General features: G+C 46.4%; 2 protein-coding genes across 2 annotated transcripts in view; both read right to left on the bottom strand.

Annotated features, from left to right (window-relative positions):
- Positions 1-22,321, bottom strand: part of MUC16 (mucin 16, cell surface associated) — a 67,290-nt gene extending 44,969 nt beyond the window's left edge. Inside the window, exons 1-18 of the mRNA XM_044254303.1 lie at positions 21,268-22,321; positions 19,979-20,103; positions 19,818-19,885; positions 17,200-17,372; positions 14,380-14,415; positions 14,080-14,145; positions 13,234-13,364; positions 13,060-13,127; positions 11,889-12,061; positions 8,980-9,015; positions 8,697-8,739; positions 7,687-7,700; positions 7,446-7,570; positions 7,284-7,351; positions 5,118-5,290; positions 4,516-4,551; positions 1,009-1,133; positions 750-817 (exon numbers count right to left, since the gene is read on the bottom strand). Coding sequence (XP_044110238.1) covers positions 750-817; positions 1,009-1,133; positions 4,516-4,551; positions 5,118-5,290; positions 7,284-7,351; positions 7,446-7,570; positions 7,687-7,700; positions 8,697-8,739; positions 8,980-9,015; positions 11,889-12,061; positions 13,060-13,127; positions 13,234-13,364; positions 14,080-14,145; positions 14,380-14,415; positions 17,200-17,372; positions 19,818-19,885; positions 19,979-20,103; positions 21,268-22,078 — 2,339 coding nt within the window. The 5' untranslated portion in view covers positions 22,079-22,321. The remainder of the gene's footprint in view (positions 1-749; positions 818-1,008; positions 1,134-4,515; positions 4,552-5,117; positions 5,291-7,283; positions 7,352-7,445; positions 7,571-7,686; positions 7,701-8,696; positions 8,740-8,979; positions 9,016-11,888; positions 12,062-13,059; positions 13,128-13,233; positions 13,365-14,079; positions 14,146-14,379; positions 14,416-17,199; positions 17,373-19,817; positions 19,886-19,978; positions 20,104-21,267) is intronic.
- Positions 22,275-25,376, bottom strand: LOC122910257 (mucin-16-like). Its single transcript, XM_044254913.1, has 4 exons — positions 25,354-25,376; positions 24,826-24,948; positions 23,353-24,389; positions 22,275-22,471 (listed from the first exon to the last, which is right to left on the bottom strand). The coding sequence occupies exons 1-4, from the start codon at positions 25,374-25,376 to the stop codon at positions 22,275-22,277; spliced, it is 1,380 nt and encodes a 459-aa protein (XP_044110848.1).
- Positions 25,377-26,975: the final 1,599 nt, after the last annotated feature.

Genomic DNA, 26,975 nt, shown 5'->3' with positions numbered 1-26,975 from the left:
GGTTCAGACACCTGCCCAGGATCTCAGCAAATGACAGAGCTGGAATTTGAGCTCCACTCTGGCTTCCCCAAGGCTCTTGGCCACTAGGCTCTTCAGCCCGCTCTTCCCCCAGGACGGAAGGAGAGCTGGAGGTAGATGCCTGTGATCAACGGGAGTGTGAGGAGAGCCAGACTTAGAGATTCTAGAGAGATGTGGGAGGTGAGAATGCCAGGTATGGAGCGGTGTCAACCACCTGCCTCCCCCAACCCCAGCTGCACCCAAGGGATGGCGTCCTCCACAAGCCTGAGCCATTTCAGGGCAGGTCAGACCTCCCATGAGTCTGAGCTATCTAGGAGCCCACGTTCGCTCTGCAACAGTGTGCTTGCTTTCCTTCCCTCTTTGATTCTTCCCTCTTAGAGGTTGCCAGATAGGTGATTTCCACATGCTGCCAGGTCATAATGAGGCAGAGGAGGCAGTGCTGCTTAGGAGCTAGGACTTGGGCTCTAGAACCCACAATGCAGGCCCTCTGAGCCTGTCGCACCTTTGGTTCCTGCTCCACGAGGCTGTCCTGAGGGCTGGCAGGGTGAAATGGAAGATACTAGCCCAGTGCCTTGGATCTTAGGAATTGTTAGAGGTTGGGGTTGTTATTGTTGATAATGGTATGTGGTACCCATGGGCGGTAGTTGCCTCAAGTATGGATGAAATCAGGGAGCCCATAGATGAAGATCCCATACACCTGCTGGGCTGTGTTCTTGGGGAGAGAGACTCACCTGAGGGAAGCCAATCTACAGCCTGAATAGAGGAATCCCAGACTGCTATTCCTGAACAGGAGTTTGAGCTATGAGAAAGGAGAGGGGTGGTGAGAAGGAACCCTTGAGGGAGGCCACAGGGAACTGGGGTATTGGTGAAGTGAATGGGACGGAAGTGATATGGGCATGGGTGGGGGCAGAAGTGAGGTGCGGGGCTGGCACTGGTGGGCGGGGTGGGGTGATGTGGGGCGGGGCTGGCACAGGTGGGCGGGGCTCTTACTAAACCCTGCAGGATCTTCTCCGTGGAGTTGAATTTCCAAGAGCCTGGATGCTGCATGCTCTCTTCGTAGTGCAGGTTGGTTATGGTGAAGTTGAGGGTGAATGGCACCAGGAAAGGAACCGTTGCTGTAGCAGGGGAAGGGAAAAGGAGGCCATGCCTGAGTCAGGCTGGGGCTGGCCTCTAAGACAACTTCTGGGGACAGGGATGGAGGACCCAGATATTGGGAAGCAGGGGTTCAGAGTAGGCACATAGGCCAGCTGCCTTAGGACCAAAGACAGATGCCAGATAAAGAGCAAAGCCAGATGCTATTAAATGCAAAGCATGCACATCTATTGGGATAGCTATTAGGCTATTACAGAAAGAGAAAGAATGAAGGAAGGCAGGCAGGCAAAAATAAATATTGGCAAAGATGTGCAGAAATTGGAATCCTCGTGCATTGTTGGTAGGAAGGCTGGTAGAGCTGCTATGGAAGACAGTCTGGTTGTTCCTCAAAATATTAAATATGGGATTATCATATGACCTAGCAATTTTGCTCCTAGGTATAGACTCAAAAGAACTGAAAACAGGGACTCAGATCCTTGAATAAAAAATGTTCACAACAGCATCCTTCACAATAGCCAAAAGGCAGAAACAACCTGAGCCCATCAGCAGAGGAATGGATAAACATATTCTACGGCATATACATGCAGTAGAATAATAGTCAGCCATAAACATGAGGGAAACTCTGACACCTGCTACATCACGGATGAACTGTGAAAATATTATACTAAGTGAAATAAAACAAACACAGGAGGACCAATATCACATGGTTCCACTTCCAGGGGGCACTTAAAATAGGCAAATTCGTGGAAAAAGAAAGTAGACTAGAGGTAACCAGGGCCTGGGGGTAGGGGTTATAAGGAGTTAGTGTTCAATGGGAACACAGTTTCTGTTTGGGGTTAATGAAGAATTCCTGAGAATGGATAGTGGTGAGTGGCATGACATTGGGAATATCACTAAATTGTACACTTAACAGTGGTTAAAATGGTAAATTCTATGTTATGCATAAAAATTGTTTAATTCAGCAATTGGGTCAAAATGCAGGTCATGGGGCTCTTGAGTCTGGATGTGGGCCAGGGTAGGTGGCGGGGTTTGAGGTCTTGGGCCCTGGTGAGGCTCTAGACTGGCCCTTGATAGCCTCTGCTTGAGAGGTTAAAAGTAATAGGATTGGAGCCATCTCATAGATTAGGGGGGGAAAGAAAAGGAAAAAAAATCAGTTCAGTCCCATCCAACACAGAAGAAACATTCTTTTTTTAAATATGAGTCAAACAGCAATTCTTAAAGGAGGTCTCCTGTCTTCTGCTCAACCTACCCTACCCCGCCCACCCCATAACTCTCAGGACTTGACCTTTCACAGAGACCATGCAGAGACCACACTATAGTGAGGTTACAAATTCGGTCTGTCCTCTCCCCAGGAGACGTGACCATGGACACTAAACCTGTCTGTATGGTAGTCCCCTTTAACTGTAGCTTCATTTTCCATGGTTTCAATTATCTGGGGTCAACCACAGCCTTGAAGCAGATGGTCCTCCTTATGAGGCATCATCAGGAGATCAGTAGCAGCCTAACACTACGCCATTCATCTCACTGCATCTCCTATCCTAGGCCTTTCATCATCTCCCGTCATCACAAGAAGAAGGGTGAGTACAGCACAATTAGGTATTTTGAGAGAGACCACATTTGCATAACCTTTATGACAGTATATTGTTATAATTGTTCTATTTTTAAAATATTTTATTTATTTATTTGACAGAGATCACAAGTAGGCAGAGAGGCAGTCAGAGAGAGAGGGAAGCAGACTCCCCACTGAGTAGGGAGTCCGATGCAGAACTTGATCCCAGGACCCTGAGATCATGACCTGAGCCGAAGGCAGAGGCTTAACCCACTAAGCCATCCAAGCACCCAACTGTTTTATTTTATTATAAGTTATTGCTTTAATCCCTTCCTGTGCCTAGTTTATAAATTAAACTTTATCATAGGCATGTATGCATAGGAAAACACATGTACATATAGGGGCCCGTACTTTCCATGGTTTCGGGTATCCACTGGGGATCTGGGAACAAATCCCCCATGGATAAGAGGGGACCACTCTTCATTTCTTCATACCTTCATTTCCTCAACTATAAAACGGGGGAATAGCTTACTTTGTAGAGAAATTCTAAAGGTTAACTGGCTGCTTGTTAAAAAAAGAGTTAGTATGTTTTAAGGGCACTGTGCTGGGTGAAAAAAGCCAGTCCCCAAAGGTCACCGGCTATATGATGCCATTGACACAACATTCCCAAAATAACAGATTAGTGGTTGCCAGGGTGAGGGTGGGTGGGTGTAGTGGTAAAAGATCTTTGCAGTGATAGAACTGCTCTGTACCTTGACTGCAGTGATGCTTACAAAAATCTGCCTGTGTAATAAAATGCCGCAGAACCATACAAGCGCACGCATGTGCATGCGCACGCCCACTCGTGTCCACGTAAAACCAGTAACTTCTGAAATCTGAGGTCTGTGGGTCTGAAATCTGAGGTCTGTGGGTTTTCACATTTAATTTCCGGGTTTTGATATGATACTATAGTTATGTAAGATGCTAAGCACTGAGGAGAAACTGGGTGAAGCCTACAGGGAACTCAGTACTATATTTTGCAGTTTCCAATGAATCTGTATTTATCACAAATATGAAATGGAAAATTAAAAAAATTAAAAAGAATACTACGCAGTGTGGCATGTCTAGGTGCTGAATAACATGGTTATCTTTTATCATTAACTGTAACTGCATATTCAGTTCTAGTCTCTCAATATACTGGAACTCGGTGAGGGGAGGGACCTCACCTGGCAGAGCACCTTCCCTACTCTGCCTGGCCCAGGTCCCATGTCCTGTCATATGCCCAGTATGACAGTATCTGTCATACTGTATTCCCTGCTAGCTCCAGGGATGTGTGCTTCCAAACGTTTTCATTCAACCTTCACAGCGACCTTGTAAAGTATGATTATTCCATTTGGTAAGTAAAGACACTGAGACACTGAGAGGGTCAGGCAATTGTCCGAGGTTGACACAGCTGGACAGATGAGGAGGACACAGTCTCTGCTTTTGAGGAGTTCAGACAAGGGGAGCCCATGGCGGCTCCAGATTCCCTCACTGCAGCTTTTCTCTATAACTTCCCGATTTAGCTTAGAGCTTCCCTACAAGGAGCTGGAGAGACAAGTTGCCTACCTGTGTAGCTGGAGAAGTGGGTTGGCACCACCGAGGTCCTTGGAAAAAGCACGGGGGTCACGGCAGCTAAGGATAAACAGTCTGGAGTAAGAATGGCGATTCTGAGTGGGGTGTCCTTCTTATCCATCTATAGCCACTGAATGTAGGAGGAACTGGGTAAGACTGCTATGTCTCCTGGCTTCTTCTCTGTCGCAGGCCCTGGGGTAGGGGGTCAGTGGTTGTTCACCAGGAGCCCAGATCATATGGTCATTAGGGCTGTGGGTACTCACCACTGGGTGTGGGGGCCGAGGTCCAGTGGTTGTAACCTGAAATGAGAAAAGGAGACAGAACTGGAATGCAGGCATGGGAGGGAGGTCCAAGATATAGCCTAAATCCCACCAGCCCCTACCCCCAACAAAGACTTCAAGTCTACACAGATCAACAATTGTGATTCAGGGGTAACTCTTATCTTCTTCCTAAAAGGCTGAGAAATCAAAGATCCAGTCCCCTGTCTTCATGAGCTTACAATTTATTTGGGAAGATAAATATACCAGTGCTTCTAGAAAGGGGTTTGCCAACTGTGCTTTTCAGGGTCCCGAAGGGATTTTGAGATATTGACAAGAAGAAAGATGGCCAGATGCTTGAATTGTCATTGATTTCAGCCAAAGGGATATCCTCTTTCATCAGTCTAGATAAAGACTTTGTGGCCCAGAAATCACAGCCCTGAAATGCAGGGATACAAAGGGAAGGAGGGGGTTTGCAAACTGGAGGGCCTATGGTGGTCCTTGGGAAATGATACATACGACAGGCCCTAGGGACAAGTGGAGAGTCCACATCCTTTCCTGGGGGCAGATTCTCTGCTTCAACTCGTGGTTACAAAAAGGTTGCTCACCATTGACATAGAGGCTGTTCTTGTCCAGGGTGAAGGAGCCTAGCTGGGTGACACCATGGGTCTGCTGGCTCAGCTCCCAGTACAGCTTCTCTCTGTCTAGCTTAGGGCCCGCAGGGTCAGGATGGTAAGTACAAACAGCATCAACTCCGGTAGCTGCTCCCTTTTTCTCAGGCCTGGGCAGGGAATGACATGGGAAAGAGAAGGTGGGAATTCCAGACAAGGGCCCTGAAAAGCCTCCCTGAGGGAGGGGACAGTGAAAGCTGGAGGACCGGTGGGCAACCTGGAATGGCCTTGGTATGGAGGGGGGTTTGGAAATGAATAGGACAACCAAGGTCCCAGAGCACAGAGGACGCAGCATCTCCAAATGCCGATGTTTGTGCTGAGATCTGAGATGAAAATCATAAAAAGGCAACATATCCACTAACAACAGGTGCATGACGGAGGAGACTCAGACAAGGCGAAAAAAAAAAAAAAAAGCAATGTCAAGTTGCTTAAGTCCCAGCTCTGCTGTTCAGTTGCTGGGTGACTCTGAGTAAGTCTCTCATCCTCTCTGGGTCTCATTTTTTTCATCTATCAAATGACCAGGACAGACCTCATAGCACTAGTGAGTGCTCAAGAAAAGACAGCTATTTTTATTAGGCATTAATAGGTCCAAAGTTTTGGTGTGAATGGACCTTGCAGTGAGAGAGACTGAGCCTTTTGAAAGAAACAGTGAGTCCAAGCAGCCAGCCTAGGGTGGAGATGGGTATGAGCCTAAGCGGCATCCCAGAGCCAGAGAGATCTCACGGCCAGTGGAAAGGGAAGGCACAGCATCATGGTGGATAGTGCGTCTTTGGAGCTGAGGGCATTCCATCCTCAGACAAAAGGCCAGTGACTGGAAGATCTCACACAAGAGCTAAGGTGACCCGAGTGTACATGTGGGGGTTATTCTCAGCACTTTGGTCTAGGAAAGGTCATGAATAATTCACTACATGTTCTCTATATGTTAGTTCCTTTGCTAAGCACCTTCCATTTTGATCCTCATTACGCCCACAGAACTGGCCACAAATTCTTCAATCAGAAGTGGAGTCTGTTTCTCCACCTCTTGAATCTGGACTTGGCCACAGGACTGGCACTGGCCAATGGACATTCACAAAACTGATGCAAGCAGAGGCTTGGAAAGCATGTGCGCAAAAGAGCTTGTCATTTTTTGCTGCTCTGGGAACTCTGAGCATGTGAATGAGCCCAAGCTAGCCTGATGGAGGATGAGACAACATGGGGGAGAGCCAAGGTATCCCAGCCAGCAGCTGACAGCAGGTGCAGGAATAAGCCTTGTCTGAGATCAGGTGAGCCAGCTTAGACAGGAGAATCTCCCAGCAGAACCGAGAACAAATCACCACCCAGAAGAATCACCGACTAAATTTGTTGTGCAAGGAAGCAAACTGAGACACTCCAATTGATAGGTGAGGAGGCTAGGCACAGAGATGTTAAGTAACTTGAAGGGGTCACACAGCCTTGAAGTAGGGGAGCTAGGCTTGTCAGACTCTAGCTAAAACTATATAACCACTGTACATACTACTCAGTGATCCCAAGTCTACCTCTGAGAGGTCAGAAAGTAGGACTTGGTCATTGCCAGGGGACAGTACAAGGGAGGGCTGGCTAGGTATTCAGGGCAAGTCAATCATTAGCTAAAATGTGACATAAGCAGGAGAGAGAATCATGCATCTCCTAGAGCAAGGTTTCTCAACCTTGGCATTATACATATTTTGGGTCAGATCAATCTTAGCCCTGGGAGACTGTCCTCCACCTTGCAGAATCTTAAGCAGCATCCCTGACGCCATTCAATAGATGTCAGTAGCAACTCCCACCCTTGAGGTGTGACAACAGATAATGTCTCCAGACATTGCCACCCTGGGAGGGAAATCACTCCTGACTGAAAACTAGGGCTCTCTTGTGGTAAAGCCAGCATGACTGACTAGTTGTTTTCTTGATGGGTCCCAGAAGGATGGTCTTTCTGAAAAGTTCAACCTTGTCACCTGGGAAGGAGAGTCTGAGAGGATCCTGCATTTTCTGGTTAGAAATACAATGTGACACAGATGGGTCAAGCTATCCCTGGGATGGTGGCTCAGCTCATGGTGCCCCCCAACCCCCTGCACATTGCCTGCATGTGGACCCTGGAGTTCTCACCTGAGCAACGTCAACCTGCAGCCATAATAGAGAGGCCCAATACTGCTGTTCTGGAACAAGGGTTTGAGCTGGGGATGAAAGATGTGCGGGTCAGTAGACGGGCCGAGGGGCTGGGCAGAACAAAAGTGGGCACTGGAGGGTAGGCATTGGAGGGACTTTCACCAGACGATTCAAGGTCCTCTCTGTGGAATTGAATAGCTGAGATCCTGGGGATCCCATGTCCTCTGTGTAGCGCAGGCTGGTGATGGTGAAGTTGAGGGTGAAGGGCACCAGAGACAGGCTCACACCTGCAGCCAGAAAGGGAGAGAGCGGGTTCACTCTGACCTCTGGATGGGATGACTGTAAGTGGCAGATCCAGGGTTATCACCCCATCTGTGTCAGCCTTGCATCCAGCCAGACTTACAGATGGGGAGGGGCCTCTCTACGGGATGGATGCTTTTTTCCACTTGATGTTTCTAAAGGCAAACCTTTGGTAGACATTTTGGGTGGGGGGTGGGGAGGAAAGGAGCAAAGTCACTCTGCTGCCCCCTGGGGGTGGGGATCTTGCACAGTCTTCTTTTTTTTTTTAAACTTTTATTTATTTATTTATTTTAATTTTTCAGTGTTCCAGAATTCATCATTTATGCAGCACTCCCAGTGCTCCATGCAATCCGTGCCCTCCTTAATACCCACCACCAGGATCACCCCACCTCCCACCCCCCTGCCCCTTCAAAACCCTCAGACTGTTTCTCAGAGTCCACAGTCTCTCATGGTTCGTCTCCCCCTCCGATTTCCCTCAACTCCCTTCTCCTCTCCATCTCTTCTGATTTTGCCATGAGAGAATGTGCGGCAGCCTGAGTGGTCAAGCCTGTTCCCTGTGTGAGTGATTCCTGCCTTAGCTCCATTAAGCCATCTTTAGAGACTGGAGTATAGGTGGACTGATCACATCTCCCGGTGTCCCCTGGACAGTCATATGGCTCTCATGTAAATATTAATTTCAACCTCCCCTTTCTTTGTCAAAAGTGTCCCCCAAACCAATGAAACAAACACACCAAAAAACCCTATATGGTCATCCTGGAGTTAGGGTATGAAGAATCAAAAGGCCACAGGTTTGAGTGACTATACCCTTTACAAATTTCATCTGAAGAATACTAATTATGTGCTAGCCTTTGTACCACGCACTTTATCTCAGTTTACCCTCACCACAATCCTGAGAGTGATCCCCGGGAAGGGCTAGTAGAAAGTCCATACAGAGGTTAGGACACTAGAAGAACAGACAAGTGTCTGATGATGTGGCCAAAGCTTAGAGACTGAGAGAGACGGTGAGTAGAACAGGCTGAGGCCAGGTGGCTGAGGGCAACCAGACCATGTAGAATTGAAGTTTCACAGGTCCCAGAGAGCAGACGCCTACCTGTAGAGCTGAGGATGGGGGACAGAGCTGTGGAAGATTCGGGAGAGAATGTGGAAGTCACTGGAGCTGAGAAAAAAGAACATGGGAAAAATTAAGTCTCATCCTGAAGGAATGTGGACAGAAGCTGTTAATTAGAATTTGGGCTTCTGTTTGGACTCAGAGCAAAACCCTGGGTGGGTTGGGGGCTCCTCTGAGTCTATGGCTGGACACTTAGGGAGGGAGCACTGGCAGCTTCTTTCCAGAAGAATGTGCTTTGGGGAATAAGGGTCCACGGGGCACTGAAATTTCACAGTCTTGAATACTCACTGCTGGTGGTAGGGATCCAGTACCGATGGTTATAACCTGTAGAAAGGAGTAAAGGGCTGTTATAATGGGTAAGAGTTAAGAAGGGGGTAGAAGGTAGACCTAGAGATAAAATTCATTAACAAACTTGCTGAGATTTATAAATGAACAATAATGGCTACATTTTATTCCGTGCCCTTATGTGCTTTGTCCTTTGCAAATAATGATGAACATCATCACTGTTATTATTGCCAAAAGAAAAATACAATAGTAGAGCTGTCCCTGTTTATTGGGAATGTACTACGCACCAGAAATAACACTAAACAACACACAACAAGGAAATGGGGCAAATTTACAAACAAGTATGTTCCAAGTCTTATCCATGTCCTCTCAATCCACAAAAATAACTTAATCCTTGCTCTCTCAGCTTCCCGCCCTTCACAAAATTTTATGATAATATGACTTTGTCTTTCTAGCTTAGTTTCTGGGTTTTCTTTTGTGTGTCTGATGTAGAAGTGATAAAGTTGTGGCAGGTTGAGAGGGTGGTCTGTGGAGGGGAACAAGATGGAGGAGGGGGAATGTATGTGTGATTTGCAATATTAGAGGAACTTTGGAAATGGACTAGGAGAATGAACATGAGAAGAGAATTGGAGGACAGATGGATGGTATAAAAATTGGAGTCTGAAAAGAATTGGGGAAAAGAGAATTTTTCATGAGTGTTTCTCTGAGTCATGGTCATCTCCTTGGATGCTTTGTGAGTGGTGGGAGAAAGACCGGACCCAGAGGGACCCTGTGATTTACTTGGGTTATTCCTGAGCTCTCTCGTTTGGCCACCAGGACAACTCTGCATGGTATGTGTATTTGTTCCATTCTGAAAATGTGATATTAAAGCCTTTAGAGGTTGCAAAGCATGTCCAATGTCACGTAAAACAGAGATCTGTCACTCACCGATTGTCACACTGTTAACCATTGCTTTAAGGAAATCTCCACGTTGATACAGAGGAGAAATAACTAATCAAGCATTAGGTTAGATTGTTAGGCTAGAGATCATTCATGTCCTTTACTGTTCTGAGATTGGAGGCTTTCTCTATCTGCCTGGTCTGCAGTGTTGCCTTGGGGCTAAGAACTTGGAATATAGATTCAATCCTGGGGCTGTTTGAATCTTGACTCTCTCATGCATGATGGCTAAATTATCTCAGGCAAATGACTTCCTGTCTGAATGCAAGATGGCTCTCTCAGCAAAAATGGCTAAAAAAACTCATAGGGGTTTGGGTAAGATTAATAGGAGATAATACAAATGAAGATTTTATCATAATTCCTGGCACATAAGAATGTTCTGGTAAGAATTAGCCACAACTGGGGCACCTGGGTGGCTCAATGGGTTAAACCTCTGCCTTCGGCTCAGGTCATGATCTCAGGGTCCTGGAATCGAGCCCCACTTCTGGATCCCTGCTTTTCCTTCTCACTCTGCCTGCTGCTCTCCTGCTTGTGCTCTCTCTCTCTCTCTGTGTCAAATAAATAAGTAGAATCATTTTTAAAAACAAAAGAACTGGGGGCGCCTGGGTGGCTCAGTGGGTTAAGCCGCTGCCTTCGGCTCAGGTCATGGTCTCAGGGTCCTGGGATCGAGTCCCGCATTGGGCTCTCTGCTCGGCAGGGAGCCTGCTTCCTCCTCTCTCTCTGCCTGCCTCTCTGCCTACTTGTGATAGCTCTCTGTCAGGTGGATAAATAAAATCTTTAAAAAAAAAAAACAAAACAACTGGCCACAATTACAGTTACTGTTCTCACTGTTAGCATTGTTCTTAGAGCATTGTGGCCCATGATGTCGTGTATACGTGGTTATTACTCATGGAGTACGTGCTCAGGATGATGTTATCTCATGAAGTGTGTATAGCTCTGACTGGCCTGTGGGAACTCAGAACATTGGCTGTCGATGGAGAGAATGACATGGGTGAGGGCCAGCATGGTCCCCAGCTGCCCATTCAGAAACCTTAGCCACAGAGTTCTGCTTCACCCACTTCTTTTTTTTTTTAATTTTTAATTTTTAAAATTTCTTTTCAGTGTACCAGAATTTATTGTTTATGCACCACACCCAGTGTTCTACGCAAAATGTGCCCTCCATAATACCCACCACTGGGCTCACCCAACTTCCCACCTCCCCGTCCCTTCAAAACCCTCAGATTGTTTTTCAGAGTCCATAGTCTCTCATGGCTCATCTCCTCCTCCTATTTCCCTCCACTCCCTTCTCCTCTCCATCTCCCCATGCACCACCCACTTCTTTCCTTGGAGTCTGCACACTCCAGTTAGGCTCCTCTGGGAAGCAGTGGAAATAAGGAGGAAGAAAGATGTCAACCAGGAGGTGAAAAGAGAAAGAAAATCAGCTTCTCAGGGTGTGTTAAGCATTAAAAAATGAGTCCCCAAGGAAAGGCTAGGTTTGTTGGGGCACCTGGGTGGCTCAGTGGTTTAAGCCTCTGCCTTTGGCTCAGGTCATGATCCCAGGGTCCTGGGATCGAGCCCTGCATCGGGCTCTCTGCTCAGCAAAGAGCCTGCTTCCTTTCCTCTCTCTCTGCCTACTTGTGATCTCTGTCTGTCAAATAAAAAAATAAATAAAATATTAAAAAAAAAAGAAAGGCTAGGTTTGCATCAGAACTATATATACATTTGTACACAGCAATTTCTCAAACTCAGCATTACAGACAATTTGGCTCCATTAATTCTTCATGGTGGAGGGCTGTGTTATGTATTCTGGGATGTTTCGCAGCACCCCTGGTCTCTACCCACTAGATGTCCCTGGTACCACTCCAATTGTGACATGCCAATATCAATATCTCCAGACATCGCCAATATCCCCCGGGGAGCAGAATCAGCACAGTATATGGTGTACCGGTATAAGGAAGCGTGGGACTGGAGACCCCAGCTGCAGCACAGACACTCACCATTGACATAGAGACTGTCTCTGTCCAGGGTGTAGGTGCCCAGCCGCGTGACACTGTGGGTCAACTGACTCAGCTCCTGGTATAATTCTTCTCTGTTCAGTCTGGGGCCCATAGGGTAAGGAAGGTAGGTGCAGATGGCATCCACTCCAGTTGCTGCTCCATCCTTCTCAGTCCTAGGGTGGTGGGACATGAGAATAGAGGCCTCCTGAGATGTGAGAGACTTATGTGCTTCATTCATCTCTCACCTTCAGCTTGCTGCCCCTGGCCCTAGCCTTGGTTTGATGATTTTTTTTAACTGGGTCTTGTCTGGTTCCTCATATGCATTCTTTTCTGGGACCTTTTCATCTAGGATGAGCCAAACATGTGGAGCCAAACATGTGGAAACATCTTGGACCTTCCCCTGTCCTTGGTCCCCCCCACCCCCCGCATTCAAGCAACATCCAGGTCCAGTTCAACATCTCACTGGTTTCCCCACCTCTTGTCCCATCCTCACATCAAATTTTCTCATTCCTGTATCTACCAATGCACTACTTAAAATAAATGACATCACGTCAAAGCTCTGCTCACAACTCCATGGTTGACCACAGATCTGAGAGAGATGCCACCCCTTGAAATACCTTTGCTAAAGTTTCCTCTGGCAGTGCTCATTCAGCTCAGGCATTACCTTCTCTAGACTGTCTCCACTCAGCTCCCTCACAATGAGCTAAAAGTCCAGACTGCAGGTTCCTATGACCTCCACATAGTGCTTTATCATTGTACTAATCCTGTTCCTATTATGGTTTTAAGCCCATATGGCTGCCGTCCTCCCTATATTTTGGGTACCTTGAAGGAAGGGCCTGTGACGTTGGTGCCCTTAGCACCTGTCATAGGGCAAGACCTGAGGTACCTCATTTCATGTCTGTCCCATGAGTCAGGTCTGCCCTTTCTGGCCAATGAATATGAATGTTCCATGGCTCCGCTTCTCCAAGTAATTTAAGACCTTTACTTGACAGCCACCTCTTTCAGGAAGCCCTCTCTGATACACTCAGGCAGAGGGCATGCCGCCCACCTGAATTCCTGGAAGGCCCCAGTCATTTATGATTCTTCTAGTTGCTATGTTCAGGTCTTTTCCTTCAGGTGAACTTGCCTGTGACAGTGCAAGCCTTCATGTTTTAAGGGAGGGAAGTCTCACCTGAGCAAGGTCAGTCTGCAACCAGAGTACAGTAGGCCGATACTGGTGTTCTTGAACAAGGGACCAAGCTGGGGAGGAAGAAGAGAGAGGTGAGCAGGAGGGCCTGAGATGACTGGGCGGGGGGCGGGGCAGGGTAAGGACAAGGCAGGCCGGGGAAGGCACTGTCGGGCTTACCAGGTGATTCAGGGCCCTCTCAGTGGAGTTGAACTTAATGGAGCCTGGGCGCCTCATGTCTGGGGTGCAGAGCAGGTTGGTGATGGTGAAGTTGAGGGTGAATGGCACCAGTTCAGGACCCACACCTGCAGCTGGAGGGAGAGAAAGGGGAGACCCATCACAGTCTTAGACCTGACCTGTACATTAGAAGGAGGAGACTAGTGCCGTCTCTCTGTCCATAGTATCTAGTAGGTGAAGCCTGAGATATCCTATCTGGGATACCTTCCATCCTCAGTTAGCCAAGGGAGGAGAGTTCCATGTTAGCTGTGTCATGTCAGTTCAAAAGGAAACCTCAATCTGCTCATCTCAGAGTGGCCAAAGGCTAACCTGTCATCGACATTTTGGTGGGAAGAAGAGGGGCCAAGACTTTTGTGCTCAAACCTTGGGCCACAAACCCTTGAGCAGCCAAGAAATCCAAACAGTAGTTATTTCCATGAAGGAAGTGATCATAGATATAGAATAGAGATTAGATCCCATCTATGTGTGGAATTTCCCCATCTATGTGGGGGAAATGCTACTCTATAGGAAGAGGTCTGAGCAAAAGGTTGGCCATCCTGAATCTGAAGGACATAGAGAAATCAGGAACAGAGCTGAGTTGCCATTACAATGAGAGCAAAGGCCCTGAGGATGGAAGGATGCTTGGTCCCTGGAAGAACAGAAATGAGGCTGGTGCGACCAGAGATGAGAGAGCAAGCGAGACAGTGGGACAGGCTGGGGCTGCATGGGCAGAAGGGTCCAGATGACACAGGCATTTCCCAACCATAACAGGAGTTGAAGCTTCCTGGGACTCAGAGGTTAGACTCCTACCTGTAGAGCTGGGGGCGGGAGGTAGAGAAGTAGGAAGTCCTGGAGAGAATGTAGGAGTCATCGGAGCTGAGGGAATGAAAGAATACAGCATGAATGTACATTATTGGGCCCAATCATGAAGGAGTGAGATGATGAGAGGACAGGGCTGTTGACAGGGGCTGGCATCTCTAATGGGTGGACTGGAGCTGCTCTGGGGCTGAGAACCTGGGGGTGGTGGGTACTTCCACCCCAGTCCCCGGGATCCAGTGTAGGGAGGAAGTGTCCCAGGGGTTCAGGGACACCTGGGCCCTCATGACTTACGGCTGGTGGTGGGGATCCAGTACTGAGGGTTATAACCTGCGGAGAGAGCCAGAGAGGAAGAGTAAGCTGATGGGAAAAGGCTAAGAAAAATGTGAGGGGTATGACTTGAAACACACAACACAAATCTTTTCGAGTGCTTTCTCTGGGACTCATCAACTCATTATGAGTTAACTATCTCATACTTCAGTGCTCACATCTGTGTTGTCCTCAAGATCATCAACTGCAAAGACGATGATCAAAATACCATCTTATGGGGGTTCACTAGGGGCCTGGGACAATATCAACCTCGCCAAATGAGTATAGCAACAAAAACTTTATGAGAGTGTTTCCAGCCTTATTTGTGTTTTCTTCACCAATTAAATATAACTTTTTCCTTGGTCTCTGAGTTTTTCCTACTACCCCACTCTTCAGAGACAGCATGATCTTTGACGTAGTTCCTGGACTTCTGTAATGTTGAACTGAGATCACAAGCGTGAGAGAGTGAGGCAGACAGGTAGAGGTGGGAGTCAACCAGAGAGTATAAAGTTGGAGAGGGAGAGGGAATTGGGGAAAAGAGGGTTTAAATAAGTATGGCTTTGGATCATGGACTGGCTCCTCTTTGATGCTTCGTTAGGAATGCAAGTAAAACTTAGACCTATTTTATATTTGGTGGTATGATTGTGTTTCTTCAAATGAAACTGTTCTTTGAGACTGGACCTAGTAGAAAGAGCCCTGTGGTTTACTTAGATTATTCCAGTTTTTTTTTTTTATCTCATTTGACCTTTACAATAATCTTAAATGAAGTTTTTTAAAAATTCCATTCTAAAAATAGACAATTGAAGCCTAGAGAGGTTGCATGGCTTGCCCAAGGCCACAGGATGAGCAAAAAAACAGGACCAAGGCTTAAAGAAAGACCTATAAATCACCCAAACCTACACTGTCAGCTACAGCTTTAAGTAATTCTTGAGGACTATTGGAATATAAGAAAGGTTTTAATCCAGATAGAAAGACAATGTCAAAGGCAATGTAGTGGAGACATAATTAATTAAGCATTAGTTTAAATTCTTGTATTAGGGGCTTCTAGATATGCCTTTCCATCCTGAGATTTGAGGCTTGTTCTAGCTGGGTTCATCTTCAGTGTAGCCTAGTAGTGAAGGGGCCTCTTGGGGGCCTTAGAGCCAAATTAGGGTTTGAGTTCTCTTGCTAACACTCCTATTAACTGTCTTATCTTGGAAAAGTAGATTTCCCTGCTTGAGCCTTGCTTGCTCCTCTGTAAAATACACAAAATATACATAATACATCATAGAGTGTTGGACAGGATTTGCAAAACATAATATATACAACGTTCGGGATCACAGGCATCCCTCAACAAATATTAGCCTTTAGTATAGGTGTTACTGTGGGCTTGTTGCTAAGAGCATTGTTGAGGGATTTATTGCTAAAAACATTGCTAACATCTGTTGTTTGATTCTTAGGTGGGGTACAGTCTGGCTGGCCTCTGGAGGATGAGTGAAGGGCCACAGACTATCGTAACAGAGAGAAGCAAATCAGTCACCACCTTGGGAACTCGTTGCCTGTTGGGGAGGAGTGAAACTCCAACAGACACTGTAGGCTTGCTTTACTCTCTTCCTTCCCTGATGGCCTCATGCTTCAGTTGGATTTCTGTGAAAGGTCACTGCAGTGAAGAAGACTATGCAGGAAGCCTTTATTTTTAGACCTTGGAAGTTGTCCTGTGAGCATTAGGTGTTGTATGAAAGTGTTGAATCACTATCCTGTACACTTGAAACTAATAAAACACTGTCTGTTAACTAACTGGAATTAAAAAAAAAACTTAAATAAGTTAAAAATAAATACTAGTAGGTAGTTGGGGGGAAATTGGAGGGGAAGATGAACCATAAGGGACTATGGACTCTGAAAAACAATCTGAGGGTTTTGAAGGGGCAGGGGGGGTTGGGAAGTTGGGTGATCCAGGTGGTGGGTATTATGGAAGACACGTATTACATGGAGCACTGGGTGTGGTGCATAAGCAATGAATTCTGGTACACTGAAAAGAAATTTAAACATTAAAAATTAAAGAAAATACTAGTAGAACTTAGAGACAAATTAACTGACCGTGGAATGTAGTGAAGACAAATTTATCAGCATTCATGAGAAGGCTTGTAACAGAAAAGGTGAGGATAGGCAAAGGAAGTGACATCAGCAATAAAACTTCACATTAATGAAATTTTCAGAGATCATTTACCATAGTGAAAGCACACAGGGTAAAATGCTAGAATCAGATCAAAACTTAGAAAGTAATATGACAATTCACCCTGGCATAGAAAAAAGTATGCTCTGTATTGTAAATCATCTGAAAGAAGAAGGTTCCAAAGAATTTCCACCCCTTACCCAAACCTTTTCATTCTCAAAGTTTCTAATATTTAAAGTGACAGGGTACAGAATAAATATTAGTTTTATAAGAAAGAAAGAAAGGAAGAAAGAAAGAAAAAGAAAAGGAAAGGAGAAGAGGAAGGAGGAGGAGGAGAAGGGAAGGGGAAGGAGAGGAAAAGGAAGAGGAAGAAGAAGGCGGAGGAGGGGAGGAAGAAGGGGAAGAAGAAGAAAGGGAAGGAGAAGAGGATGAGGAAGGGGAAGAATGAATGAATGAAGGAAGGAAGGAAGGAAGGAAGGAAGGAAGGATGGGAGGAAGGAAGGTTGCTTTGTCAGTGTTCTGATGGAAGAGAATTTCCCTACGAAAATTTTAGGTTGGCCCAAAATTATGAACACAAGTCCTGAGAAATTTCACTTCAAGGAGATCCCATCTGGGGCTCAGGAGGAGACTCCAATAGCAATGGAGGTACTCACCATTGACACAGAGACTGTCCCTGTCCAGGGTGTAAGGGCCCAGCAGAGCGACACCATGGGTCTGCTGACTTAGCTCCCAGTACAGCCGCTCTCTGTCCAGCCTAAAGCCTGTGGGATCTGGGTGGTAGGTGCAGACTGCATCCATTCTGGTGCTTGTTCCATGCTTTTCAGCCCTGGGGAAGGAAGGACACGGGAATAGGGATGTTCCAAAACACTTGAGGGCCGGTCACTCTTGATGATTGTACCCCTTGGTATTTATGTTAGCGGTCTTCTTGAGGTTTCATCTGTTGTCTCAAAAATATCTTTTTCTCTTTTATTTGGGGATCCAGACCTCCCAACCTTAAGTGTTCTCCAGGGCTACTCTGCACCTAAGTTTCTTCTTTCATTTCCCAAACTTTTTATTAATTGGTTCATGCTCATTGTTTCAAGTGCCAGCCCCTTGTACAGTCCCTATCCACCCAAGAACGTAAGTACAGATAGCGTCCTCTCCAGGAGCTGAGTCCTGCTTGGGCCATAAGATTGGGAGTGTGGAGCTCCCAGGGAGGAAATGAGAATCCTGAGCCCAGGTGGCATGTGGAAGGGAACAGCAAAGGACAGAAGACATTGGAGGAGGTGAGTGAGGCACTTGTGACATTGTGCAAGAACCATCATGGAGCCTGAAGGGAAGACTTTGTTTCAAGTTGGTGGATCCCAAGGCTGAGGTCAACCCCTTGAGAGCACCTTTGGAGTAGGTGACCAAGTTTAGAAAAAAGAAAAAAAAAACAGAGAAAATGAATTAAGAGGTGAGAAGGGACAATGTGGTTCAAAAATACTTAAAAAATTAAAAAAAATTTTTAAAGATTTTATTTATTCATTTGACAGAGAGAGAGAGAGAGAGAGAGAGAGAGATCTCAAATAGGCAGAGAGGTAGGCAGGGGCGGGAGGAGCAGAGAGCCTGCTGAGCAGAGAGCCCAATAGGGGGCTCGATCCCAGGACCCTGAGATCACGACCTAGGCCAAAGGCAGAGGCTCAACCCACTGAGCCACCCAGGAACCCCTCAAAAATACTGTTCTTCTGAATTTAAGCTGAACCTACAGTGATGGACCCAAAGCAGGGACCTTACAGGAAGAAAGACCCTCTTCTTCCTTTGCCTGGGAATTCTTGCTATTGTCCATGCTATTCAAAGCATAGTTCTCAAACTGTGGCCCAGGGACATTATTGTAACTTTTATTCTCTCAGGAGTATACTGTGAAATGTTCTTCAGAGGCCACAAAGTGAGATACTATAAATATTAAATGCAGAAGTAGATATCCTACTGTCTTTTCCTAAACCAGACATTAAAAATATTTGCAAAAAATATGAACAGTGGCTCCCTTCTTATTGTGCTTTTTTGTGGGGTGGGGATACTGCTATTGTTCCTAAAAACTATGTTATTTGTGTTAACATGTGACAGATTCATTACTTTGAATAAATTAATGAGTACATATTTATAACATTTGTTTTAATTTGTAATTCAGTAAATACGAGCAGATATAACCCTCAAGTCCAAAGGCTCATTGGAGCTCTGAGTCCTTTTAAGGATGTAAGTAACATTTGAGCCCAGTGACTTTGAGCACCACCGTATTGTGGTTAACAGGACAGACTCAAAAACTAGAACCTCTGGGTTCAAATCCCAGCTCCTCTCAAGGAAACTACTCTGAGCCCCAGTGTTCTGTTTTTACAATGTGGGATAATACTCATGTTGTTGTAAAGATGAAATGGATGAAAACACGTACATCACTTAGATTTGGGGGAGGCGTTATCATATGGGTAATATTCTTATTGATTCCCCCCTTTCGTGGGGAGATGGGGGCAGGTGTGGTGGGTGGAGCTCATTTAGGATGGGTTTGGTCTACAACATTCCAGGAACCTCTTCTCGTGAAGCCATGTGAGTAGAGGACCCACCTCTCTGGCAGGATGACCGGCACTGGCTGGATGCAGTATCCCAAGAAGAGGTCATAGAGTTGTGACATGTAAGGAAAGAATTCTGAGCCCACTGACCTCAGAGGACACCAAATGGGAACAGGCAGAGAGGAGAAAACAGGCCATTTCTGTAGGTTCAGGTCTATTTAGGGCTTTTAAAATTGCAATATATCCTAAAAACAACACTTGGTTTTTTTCCCCCTTTGGTTCTACGGAACATCCTCTGGGAAGGTCCCTATCTCTTTTCAAGGAATATACTGCAGAACTCCAGTGTCCAGAGTTTGTCCCCAATAGGGTAGATAGGAGCTGGGGCAGGGAGAGTGTCAGAGATTCTGGGGACGTTGTTGGCAAAGATACTACACTGGCTAATACTATGAGATCCCATTGAGTGTTCCCAATTGGCCAGGCATTGTGATGAATGATTAATAACCCCAACAGGAAGGTACTAGAATTACCACTACTTTGTAGATAAAGTGATTGAAGAACAGAGAGGTTATGCAACTTGCCCAAGATCACAGACCTAGCAAATGGGAGAGCAAGGGTTCAAACCCAGACACTTTGGATTCACCTTGATATGCTGCGTCTTGGGAAAGGCCCAAGGCTGTGGTTGACTGGGATATGAGGGAGCAAGAAGAGAGAGAACTGGGTTTCTGTAGGTGCTCTGGAGGACGCCTTACCTGAGCAAGGTCAGCCTGCAGCCAGCATAGAGGGAACCAATGCTGCTGTTTTTGAACAAAGTCCTGAGCTGGGAACAAAAGAGAGGGTGATGAGCTGGAGGGCCAAGACTTTGGGGTGTGGCAGGCTTGGGACAAGGTGAGCATTGGCAGGAGGCTCTCACCAGGTGCTGCAGGTTTCTCTCAGTAGCATTGAATGTCTCAGAGCCTGAGTTTTCCATGTCCTCTGTGTAGTACAGGTTGGTGATGGTGAAGTTGACAGTAAAAGGCATCAAGATAGGAACTGCAGCTGTGGTGGTAGGAAGAGAAAATGAGCCCAGTCCTAAGTCAGGCCTGGACTGGGGGAGGGAGGGAAGGCTCCAAGGGCACATGTTAACTCCAGCACAGAGCTGGGGTTTGGCCTAGACTGGCCTGCTGTTCAAGACCCTCCCACATAGGGTGAGCAACCATCCCATTTTTCCCAGTATGACATGAGTTCCTGGGATACCGACATCCAGGTGGAAAAGTGACACAGTCTTGGGAAAACCAAGATGAGTTGGTCATCCTACTCCCACTTCCCCTTCGCTCTTACCATTTCAGTACACAGTAGTACCTGCCTCTCTTCAACCTGGGGGAATGAACAGGCCCAGGGAGTGCCCCCACTAGCAATGATTGATGGGAGTTGGTGGGTAAATACCCCAGCTCCCTTATTAGCGCCCCCCTCACCCTGCAGAGAGGATGACTCCAGAGTTCCTGTTCTACACATTCTCCCAGGGTTCCCTCCAGCCTCCAGAACTGATACATTTCTATTGTTCAAGGTACCCAGTGTTTGGAAGTTCATTACTGTTGCCCTAATGAACTAGTACATCACATGACTGAGCAGTTCTTTCTCTAGGTATGCACCCCAAAGAACTGGAAACAGGGACTCAGATACATGCACACCCACATTCACAGCAGCATTATCTGTAGTAGCCAAAAGGTGGAAACAGTCTGAGTGTCCATCAACAGATGAACAGATAAAATGTGGTCCATCCATACAATGGAGTATCATTCATCTGTAAACAGAAATGAAGTTCTGATTTCTGATACACACTATGACATGATGACATTGTACTCAGTGAAATAAGCCACACACACACACACACACACACACACTATGTGATTCCACATATACGAGATACCTAAAATAGGCAAACTGACAACAGAAGTGAATTAGAGTTACCAGGGGCTGAGAGGAGTGGGGAAGGAAAGCTAAAGTCTAATGGGTACACAGATCCTGTCTGGGGTGAAAAAACGTTTTGGAGAGAGATAGGATAATATTTATACAACACTGTGAATGTAATTAATGCCACTGAGCTGTACATTCAGAGTAGCTAATTTTATTTTATAAATTTTATTATTTATAATATATATATATATATATATATATATATATATATATTTTACCACAGTAAAAAAAAAAAGTCATTCTTACCTGTTTCTGAAGTCACACTGAGAGAGGTCATGGTGGATGTCCCAGGTGAGGTCTCAGGGACAAAAGGACTTCCTGCTGATGTACTGAAGGTGGTTGTGTTCTCTGCCATGATGGGGCCTGAACCTGTAGCAGCTACATTGGTGGTATCAAGGGTTGTAGTTTTCAGGACAGTGGTTGAACTCAGTCCTTCTTTGTGACCAGTTTTTGGTGGTGTTGGGGTCTCTGATGCTATCAGAGTCATAGTTTTGGACAATTCAGGGAATCCAACTGAAGTCACAGGTGGTGAGGTTTCACCAGTGGTTGCAGGGGTACTGACAGGCCCAAGAACACCAGGAGTCAAAGTTGGGATACTGGTGCTGGCATCTGATGCAGGGCTGGAGGCCAGTGAGCCTGTGGTCACCAGTAAAATGGGGGAAAGAGTTGAGGTTGAAATAGCTGTGCCGATGTCTGTGCCAGGATGGATGGAGGGTGAGGCTGTTTCCGCAGGAACACCAAGTGAGATAGTTGGACCTAGATCACCTCCACTGGTCTTGGTCACAGGCGTGGTGAAGGATGTTATTTCTGCTGGACTGGGGGAAACAGTCTGAGTTGGAAGAGCTGCACTAATCTCCAGCTGAGGCCGGATGGATAGTGAGGCTATGGTCTCTGGTAAGTGAGGAAAAGCAGTTGAACTAGGAAAATTCGTGATTGTCTTTGTACTGTACTGGGTGACCAATAAGGCTGTGGTTTCTGGTTCACTAGGAGAAAGAGCCAGACTTGGAATAGTCATATCAGCATCTGTCTCAGAACTAGGGGCCTGGGAGGTCATCATATCTGGTACACCAGGGGAGATGGTTGGACTTGGAACAACTGAACTGACTTCTGCCCCAAGACTGGTGGCTATTGAGTGTGTGGTATCTGGTTCACTTTTGGAAAAAACAAGAGGTGTTGTGGGGACAGAGGTGTTTGGGCTGGTCTCTGCAGAATGGGTGACCAATGAGACTGTTATATCTGGCTTATGTGTAAAATCAGTCTGAGTTGGAGCAGCTGAATTGGCTTCTGTCCCAGAATGGGTGACCCATGAAGCTGTGGTCTCCAGTTGATCTGGAGAAACAGTCAGAGTTGTAAAACTTGTACTGGCTTCTTCCCCAGTACTGGTGACCATTGAGGTCACCAGCTCTGGCACAGTAGAGGAGACAGTTGGAGCTGGAATGGCTGAACTGGTCTGTGCCTCAGAATGAGTAACCATCATGGCTGTGGTCACTGACTCCATAGGAGAAAGATTCAGAGTTGAGATAGCCATACTTGCCTCTTTCTCAGCACTAGTGACCTGTGAGGTCACCATATCTGGTATACCAGGGGAAACAGTTGGAGTTGGAACAACAGAACTGACTTCTGCCCCATGGCTGGTGGCCACTAAGGGTGTGGTATACGATTCACTATGGGAAACACTGGGTATTGTCCTTGGAACTGTAGGACTGGTCTCTCCAGGGTGGGTGATCAATGAGACTGCTGTTTCTGGCTCCTCAGGGGAAATAGTAAGAGTAGGAGCAGCTGAACTGGCTTCTTTCTCAGAATGGGTGACCAATGAGGCTGTGGTCTCCAGTTGACCTGGAGAAACAGTGAGAGTTATACTGGTCTCTGCCTCAGAACTTGTAATCAGTGAGATTTCCACCCCTGATATACCAGGGGAGCCTGCTGGAGTTAGAATTGCTGAAATTGTCTGTGCCCCAGAACTGGTAGCTATTGAGTGTGTGGTCCCTGACTCAGTATGGGGAAAACTGGGGGTTGCCTTGGGAATAGCTGAACTGGTCTCTGCAGAATGGGTGACCAATGAGACTGCTGTTTCTGGCTCCCCAGGGGAAACAGAAAGAGATGGAGAAGCTGAACTGGCTTTTTTCTCAGAATGGGTGACCCATGAGGCTGTGGTCTCCAGTTCATGCAGTGAATCAGTCAGAGTTGAGAGAGTTGTATTGGCTTCTGCCTCAGAACTGGTAGCCAATAAAGTCACCAATCCTGGCACAGTGGGTGAGACAGTTGTAGCTGAAGGTGAACTGATCTCTGCTCCTGGAGTGGTAGCTGTTGAGGATGAGATGTCTGATTCACCGTGTGGAGTTATTCTGGAAACAGATGTGCCGGTCTTTGCAGAATGAGTGACCCATAAGGCTGTTGTCTCGGAATCATGCAAGGAATCAGTAAGAGTTAGAAAAGTTGCACTGGTCTCTGCCCCAGAACTAGTGACCATTGAGGTCCCCACCTCTGATATAGCAGGGGAGACAGTTGGAGTTGAGATGGAAAAACTGGTTTGTGCTCCATCATGATTAACCCATGAGACTGTGCTTACTGGTTTGCCAGCAGAAAGAGTCAGAGGTGAAGGAACCGTACTGGCACCTGTCCCAGAACTAGTGGCCTGTGAAGTCACCATGTCTGGTACACCAGGGGAGATAGGTATAGTTGGAGCAGCTGAACTGGTTTCTGTCTCAAGGCTGGTGGCTGTTGAGGGCATGCTGTCTGATTCCCTATGGGAAACATGGGGGGTTGTCCCAGGAACTGTTGGGCTGGATGTTGCAGGATAAGTGACTGTTGTATCTGATTCATGCAGGGATTCAGTCAGAGTCAAAGAGGTTGTACTGGCATCTGTCCCAGAACTAGTGACCTGTGAGGTCACCATATCTGGTACACCAGGTGAGACAGTGATTGTTGGAGTGACTGAACTAGCTTCTGCCCTAGGAGTGGTGGCCGTTGAGAGTGTGGTGTCTAGTTCACTTTGAGAAAAATCCGGAGTTATTCTGGAAACAGGTGTGCTGTTCTCTGTGGAATGAGCCCATGGAGCTCTTGAATTTGGCTCACCAGGGGAAACAGTCAAAGCTCCAACAGTGGAAAAGGCTTCTGTTCCAGCATGGGTGACCTGTGAGGCTGTTGCCTCTAGTTCATCAGTCAGAGTTATAAATGCTGTACTGTCTTCTGCCTCAGAATTGGTGACTGGTGAGATTTCTACCCCTTTTACACTAGGGGAGATGGTTGGAGTTGGAATGGCTGATCCAGTCTGTGACTCAGGATGTGTAATCAATGAGACTGTTCTATCTGGCTTACCAGGAGAAATAGTCAGAGTTTGACCAGCTGGGCTGGTCTCTGCTGCAAAACTAGCATCCAGTGAGGTCACCAGCCCTGGCTCACCAGGGAAGACATTTGGAGTTGGAGTGGATGAACTTCTCTGCACCACAGGATGGGTGACCCATGAGGCAGAGGTCTCTGGTTCATCTTGGGAATCAGTTAGAGTTGAAATGACCATACTTGTCTCTGCCCCAGGACTTGTTACCAGCGAGGTTCCCATTTCTGGTACACTAGGGAAGACAGTCAGAGTTGGAACAGCGGGACTATTCTTTGCCCCAGAACTAGGGACCAGTGAGGGTGTGGTTTCTGACCCTCTATTGAAAACAGATGAAGTTGTCCTGGGAAGCTCTGTGCTGGTATCTGCTCCAGGTGTGGTGGCCAGTGAGACTGTCATCTCTAGAACATCAGGGGAAACATCTGGGGTTGTAAAGATCATTCCTCTTATGCTTGTGCTGGCCATTTCACCTGATGTCCTGAGGAGAGTCAGCATTCCGGAAGTGGGAGTAGAGACTGTAGTGGTCAAAGTTGCTGTAGAGGTGGTCTTCAGAGCTGTGATTTCTGTGATTTCTGTCCACTCTGTTGGTGGTCCTGTGAATTGGGGGATGAACAAACAGTTTGGACAAAATGATTGCCGCTTATTGGACTGGCAAGGGCTTATTTTTTTCTCCAAATGAGGAAAGGGAGAGAAATGTCTCTACCTGAGATATGCATGTAATGCTTCTGAGATGGGAAGAGGAATTGTCATTGACCTTCTTGCACCTTCCCCTTCTCCTCTTGTGCAGTAACTCTGTGAATTCTTAACCATTCCCTATTCCCAAACATTGTCTGTACTCTATAGCCTCTAACTAAGCCTTTGTTCAGGCTGTTTTCTCTGTCTGCCTTGTCCATCTTTCAGCAGATTCCTTACATTCCGCCCTTCTAGAAACCCTAACTCAAATCAACTTTCACAAATCCATGTCAGAATTCATCTCTCCCTTCTCAATATTTCCTTACCCTACTGTCTGGATCTGCACCATAGCACGCCTCACAGTCTGCTTGGTAACAGCTATTACTAGCCAGAAGACTGCTTGGCATATAGTAGGTGGCCACAAATATTTGTTGAGTGTGAATGAGTGGTTACATGGATGGATGTATACAGAGACAGGTCTCTGCGGGCTTAAGAGAGATCATGTGTCATTGTGCTTAAGAGCCTGGGCTCTTAAGAAGAAGGTAGACCTGCACTTAGCTTCTGGCTCCTATGCTAACTGGATGTGTTACCAAACCTAGATTTCCATATTCTCATCTGTGAAGTAGGTATAAGCACAGTGGCTATCTCAGAATGCTGATAATAATGCACCAAACCCAGTGCCTCCTGGCTTGCAATATACTACCACCGCTACTTCTACTATTACCTGCTGTTACTGCCATTACTACTGTCACTGCTAATACCTACCATTACTGCTCTTCCCACCCAGGACCATTGTTACTGCTACTGTTACTACTGCTACTTTTACCTACTGTCACTGGAGTTATTACTACTGTTTCTACTACTACTACTCCCTTTTTGTATTTCCACTACAAAATAAGTGTTTGCTGAGTCATATTTGTCAGGAACCACGCTAGACCAGGATTAAAGCTGGCCAAGGTCCCTGGAATTCAGACTCTGAAAATGAGTAAACTTGCATTGGCTGAGAAGCAACTACTGACTGGAGGTTCAAGTAATGGTAAATAAAACACATTACCCTTTTAAAAAATGGTCCCCAGAACCCTCTTACACTGTTGGTGGGAATGCAAGTTGGTGCAGCCTCTTTGGAGAACAGTGTGGAGATTCCTCAAGAAATTAAAAATAGAGCTTCCCTACGACCCTGCAATTGCACTCCTGGGTATTTACCCCAAAGATACAGATGTCGTGAAAAGAAGGGCCATCTGTACCCCAATGTTTATAGCAGCAGTGGCCACAGTCGCCAAACTATGGAAAGAACCAAGATGCCCTTCAACGGATGAATGGATAAGGAAGATGTGGTCCATATACACTATGGAGTATTATGCCTCCATCAGAAAGGACGAATATCCAACTTTTGTAGCAACATGGACGGGACTGGAAGAGATTATGCTGAGTGAAATCAGTCAAGCAGAGAGAGTCAATTATCATATGGTTTCACTCATTTGTGGAGCATAACCAATAGCATGGAGGACAAGGGGCGTTAGAGAGGAGTAGGGAATTTGGGTAAATTGGAAGGGGAGGTGAACCATGAGAGACTATGGACTCTGAAAAACAGTCTGAGGGGTTTGAAGTGGCGGGGGGGTGGGAGGTTGGGGTACCAGGTGGTGGGTATTATAGAGGGCACGGCTTGCATGGAGCACTGGGTGTGGTGAAAAAATAATGAATACTGTTTTTCTGAAAATAAATAAATTGGGAAAAAAAAAAAGTAAAAAAAAAAAATGGTCCCCAGAAAGGAGGGAGAACCACCTGGAGACTTCTTTATAAAGACCCCAAAGCCCACTGGCACTTGATCCAGGGATAAAATAAAGGGGATTTAGACTCTGATGGGGGAGTGATGTCCCTCTTTTGCTAAGACTATCCCAAACTCTCACATTTCCAAGAATGGACATACTGAAATGCTTTATATGTATCT

The sequence above is a fragment of the Neovison vison genome, chromosome 6, assembly GCF_020171115.1.
Source record: "Neovison vison isolate M4711 chromosome 6, ASM_NN_V1, whole genome shotgun sequence".
Taxonomy (NCBI): domain Eukaryota; kingdom Metazoa; phylum Chordata; class Mammalia; order Carnivora; family Mustelidae; genus Neogale; species Neogale vison.
This window is presented reverse-complemented; position numbering and strand designations above follow the sequence as displayed.

Bases quoted from the DNA above. Each gene is read 5' to 3' on its own strand.
- LOC122910257 (XM_044254913.1), bottom strand. From the start codon at position 25,376: ATGGTGCAGATCCAGACAGTAGG. The intron at 24,949-25,353 runs GTAAGGAAATAT...CCCAATTCACAG, and splicing joins GTGCAGATCCAGACAGTAGG to GACCACCAACAGAGTGGACA. The intron at 24,390-24,825 runs GTGAAATGGCCA...ACTGGATGCTAG, and splicing joins GACTCTCCTCAGGACATCAG to TTTTGCAGCAGAGACCAGCC.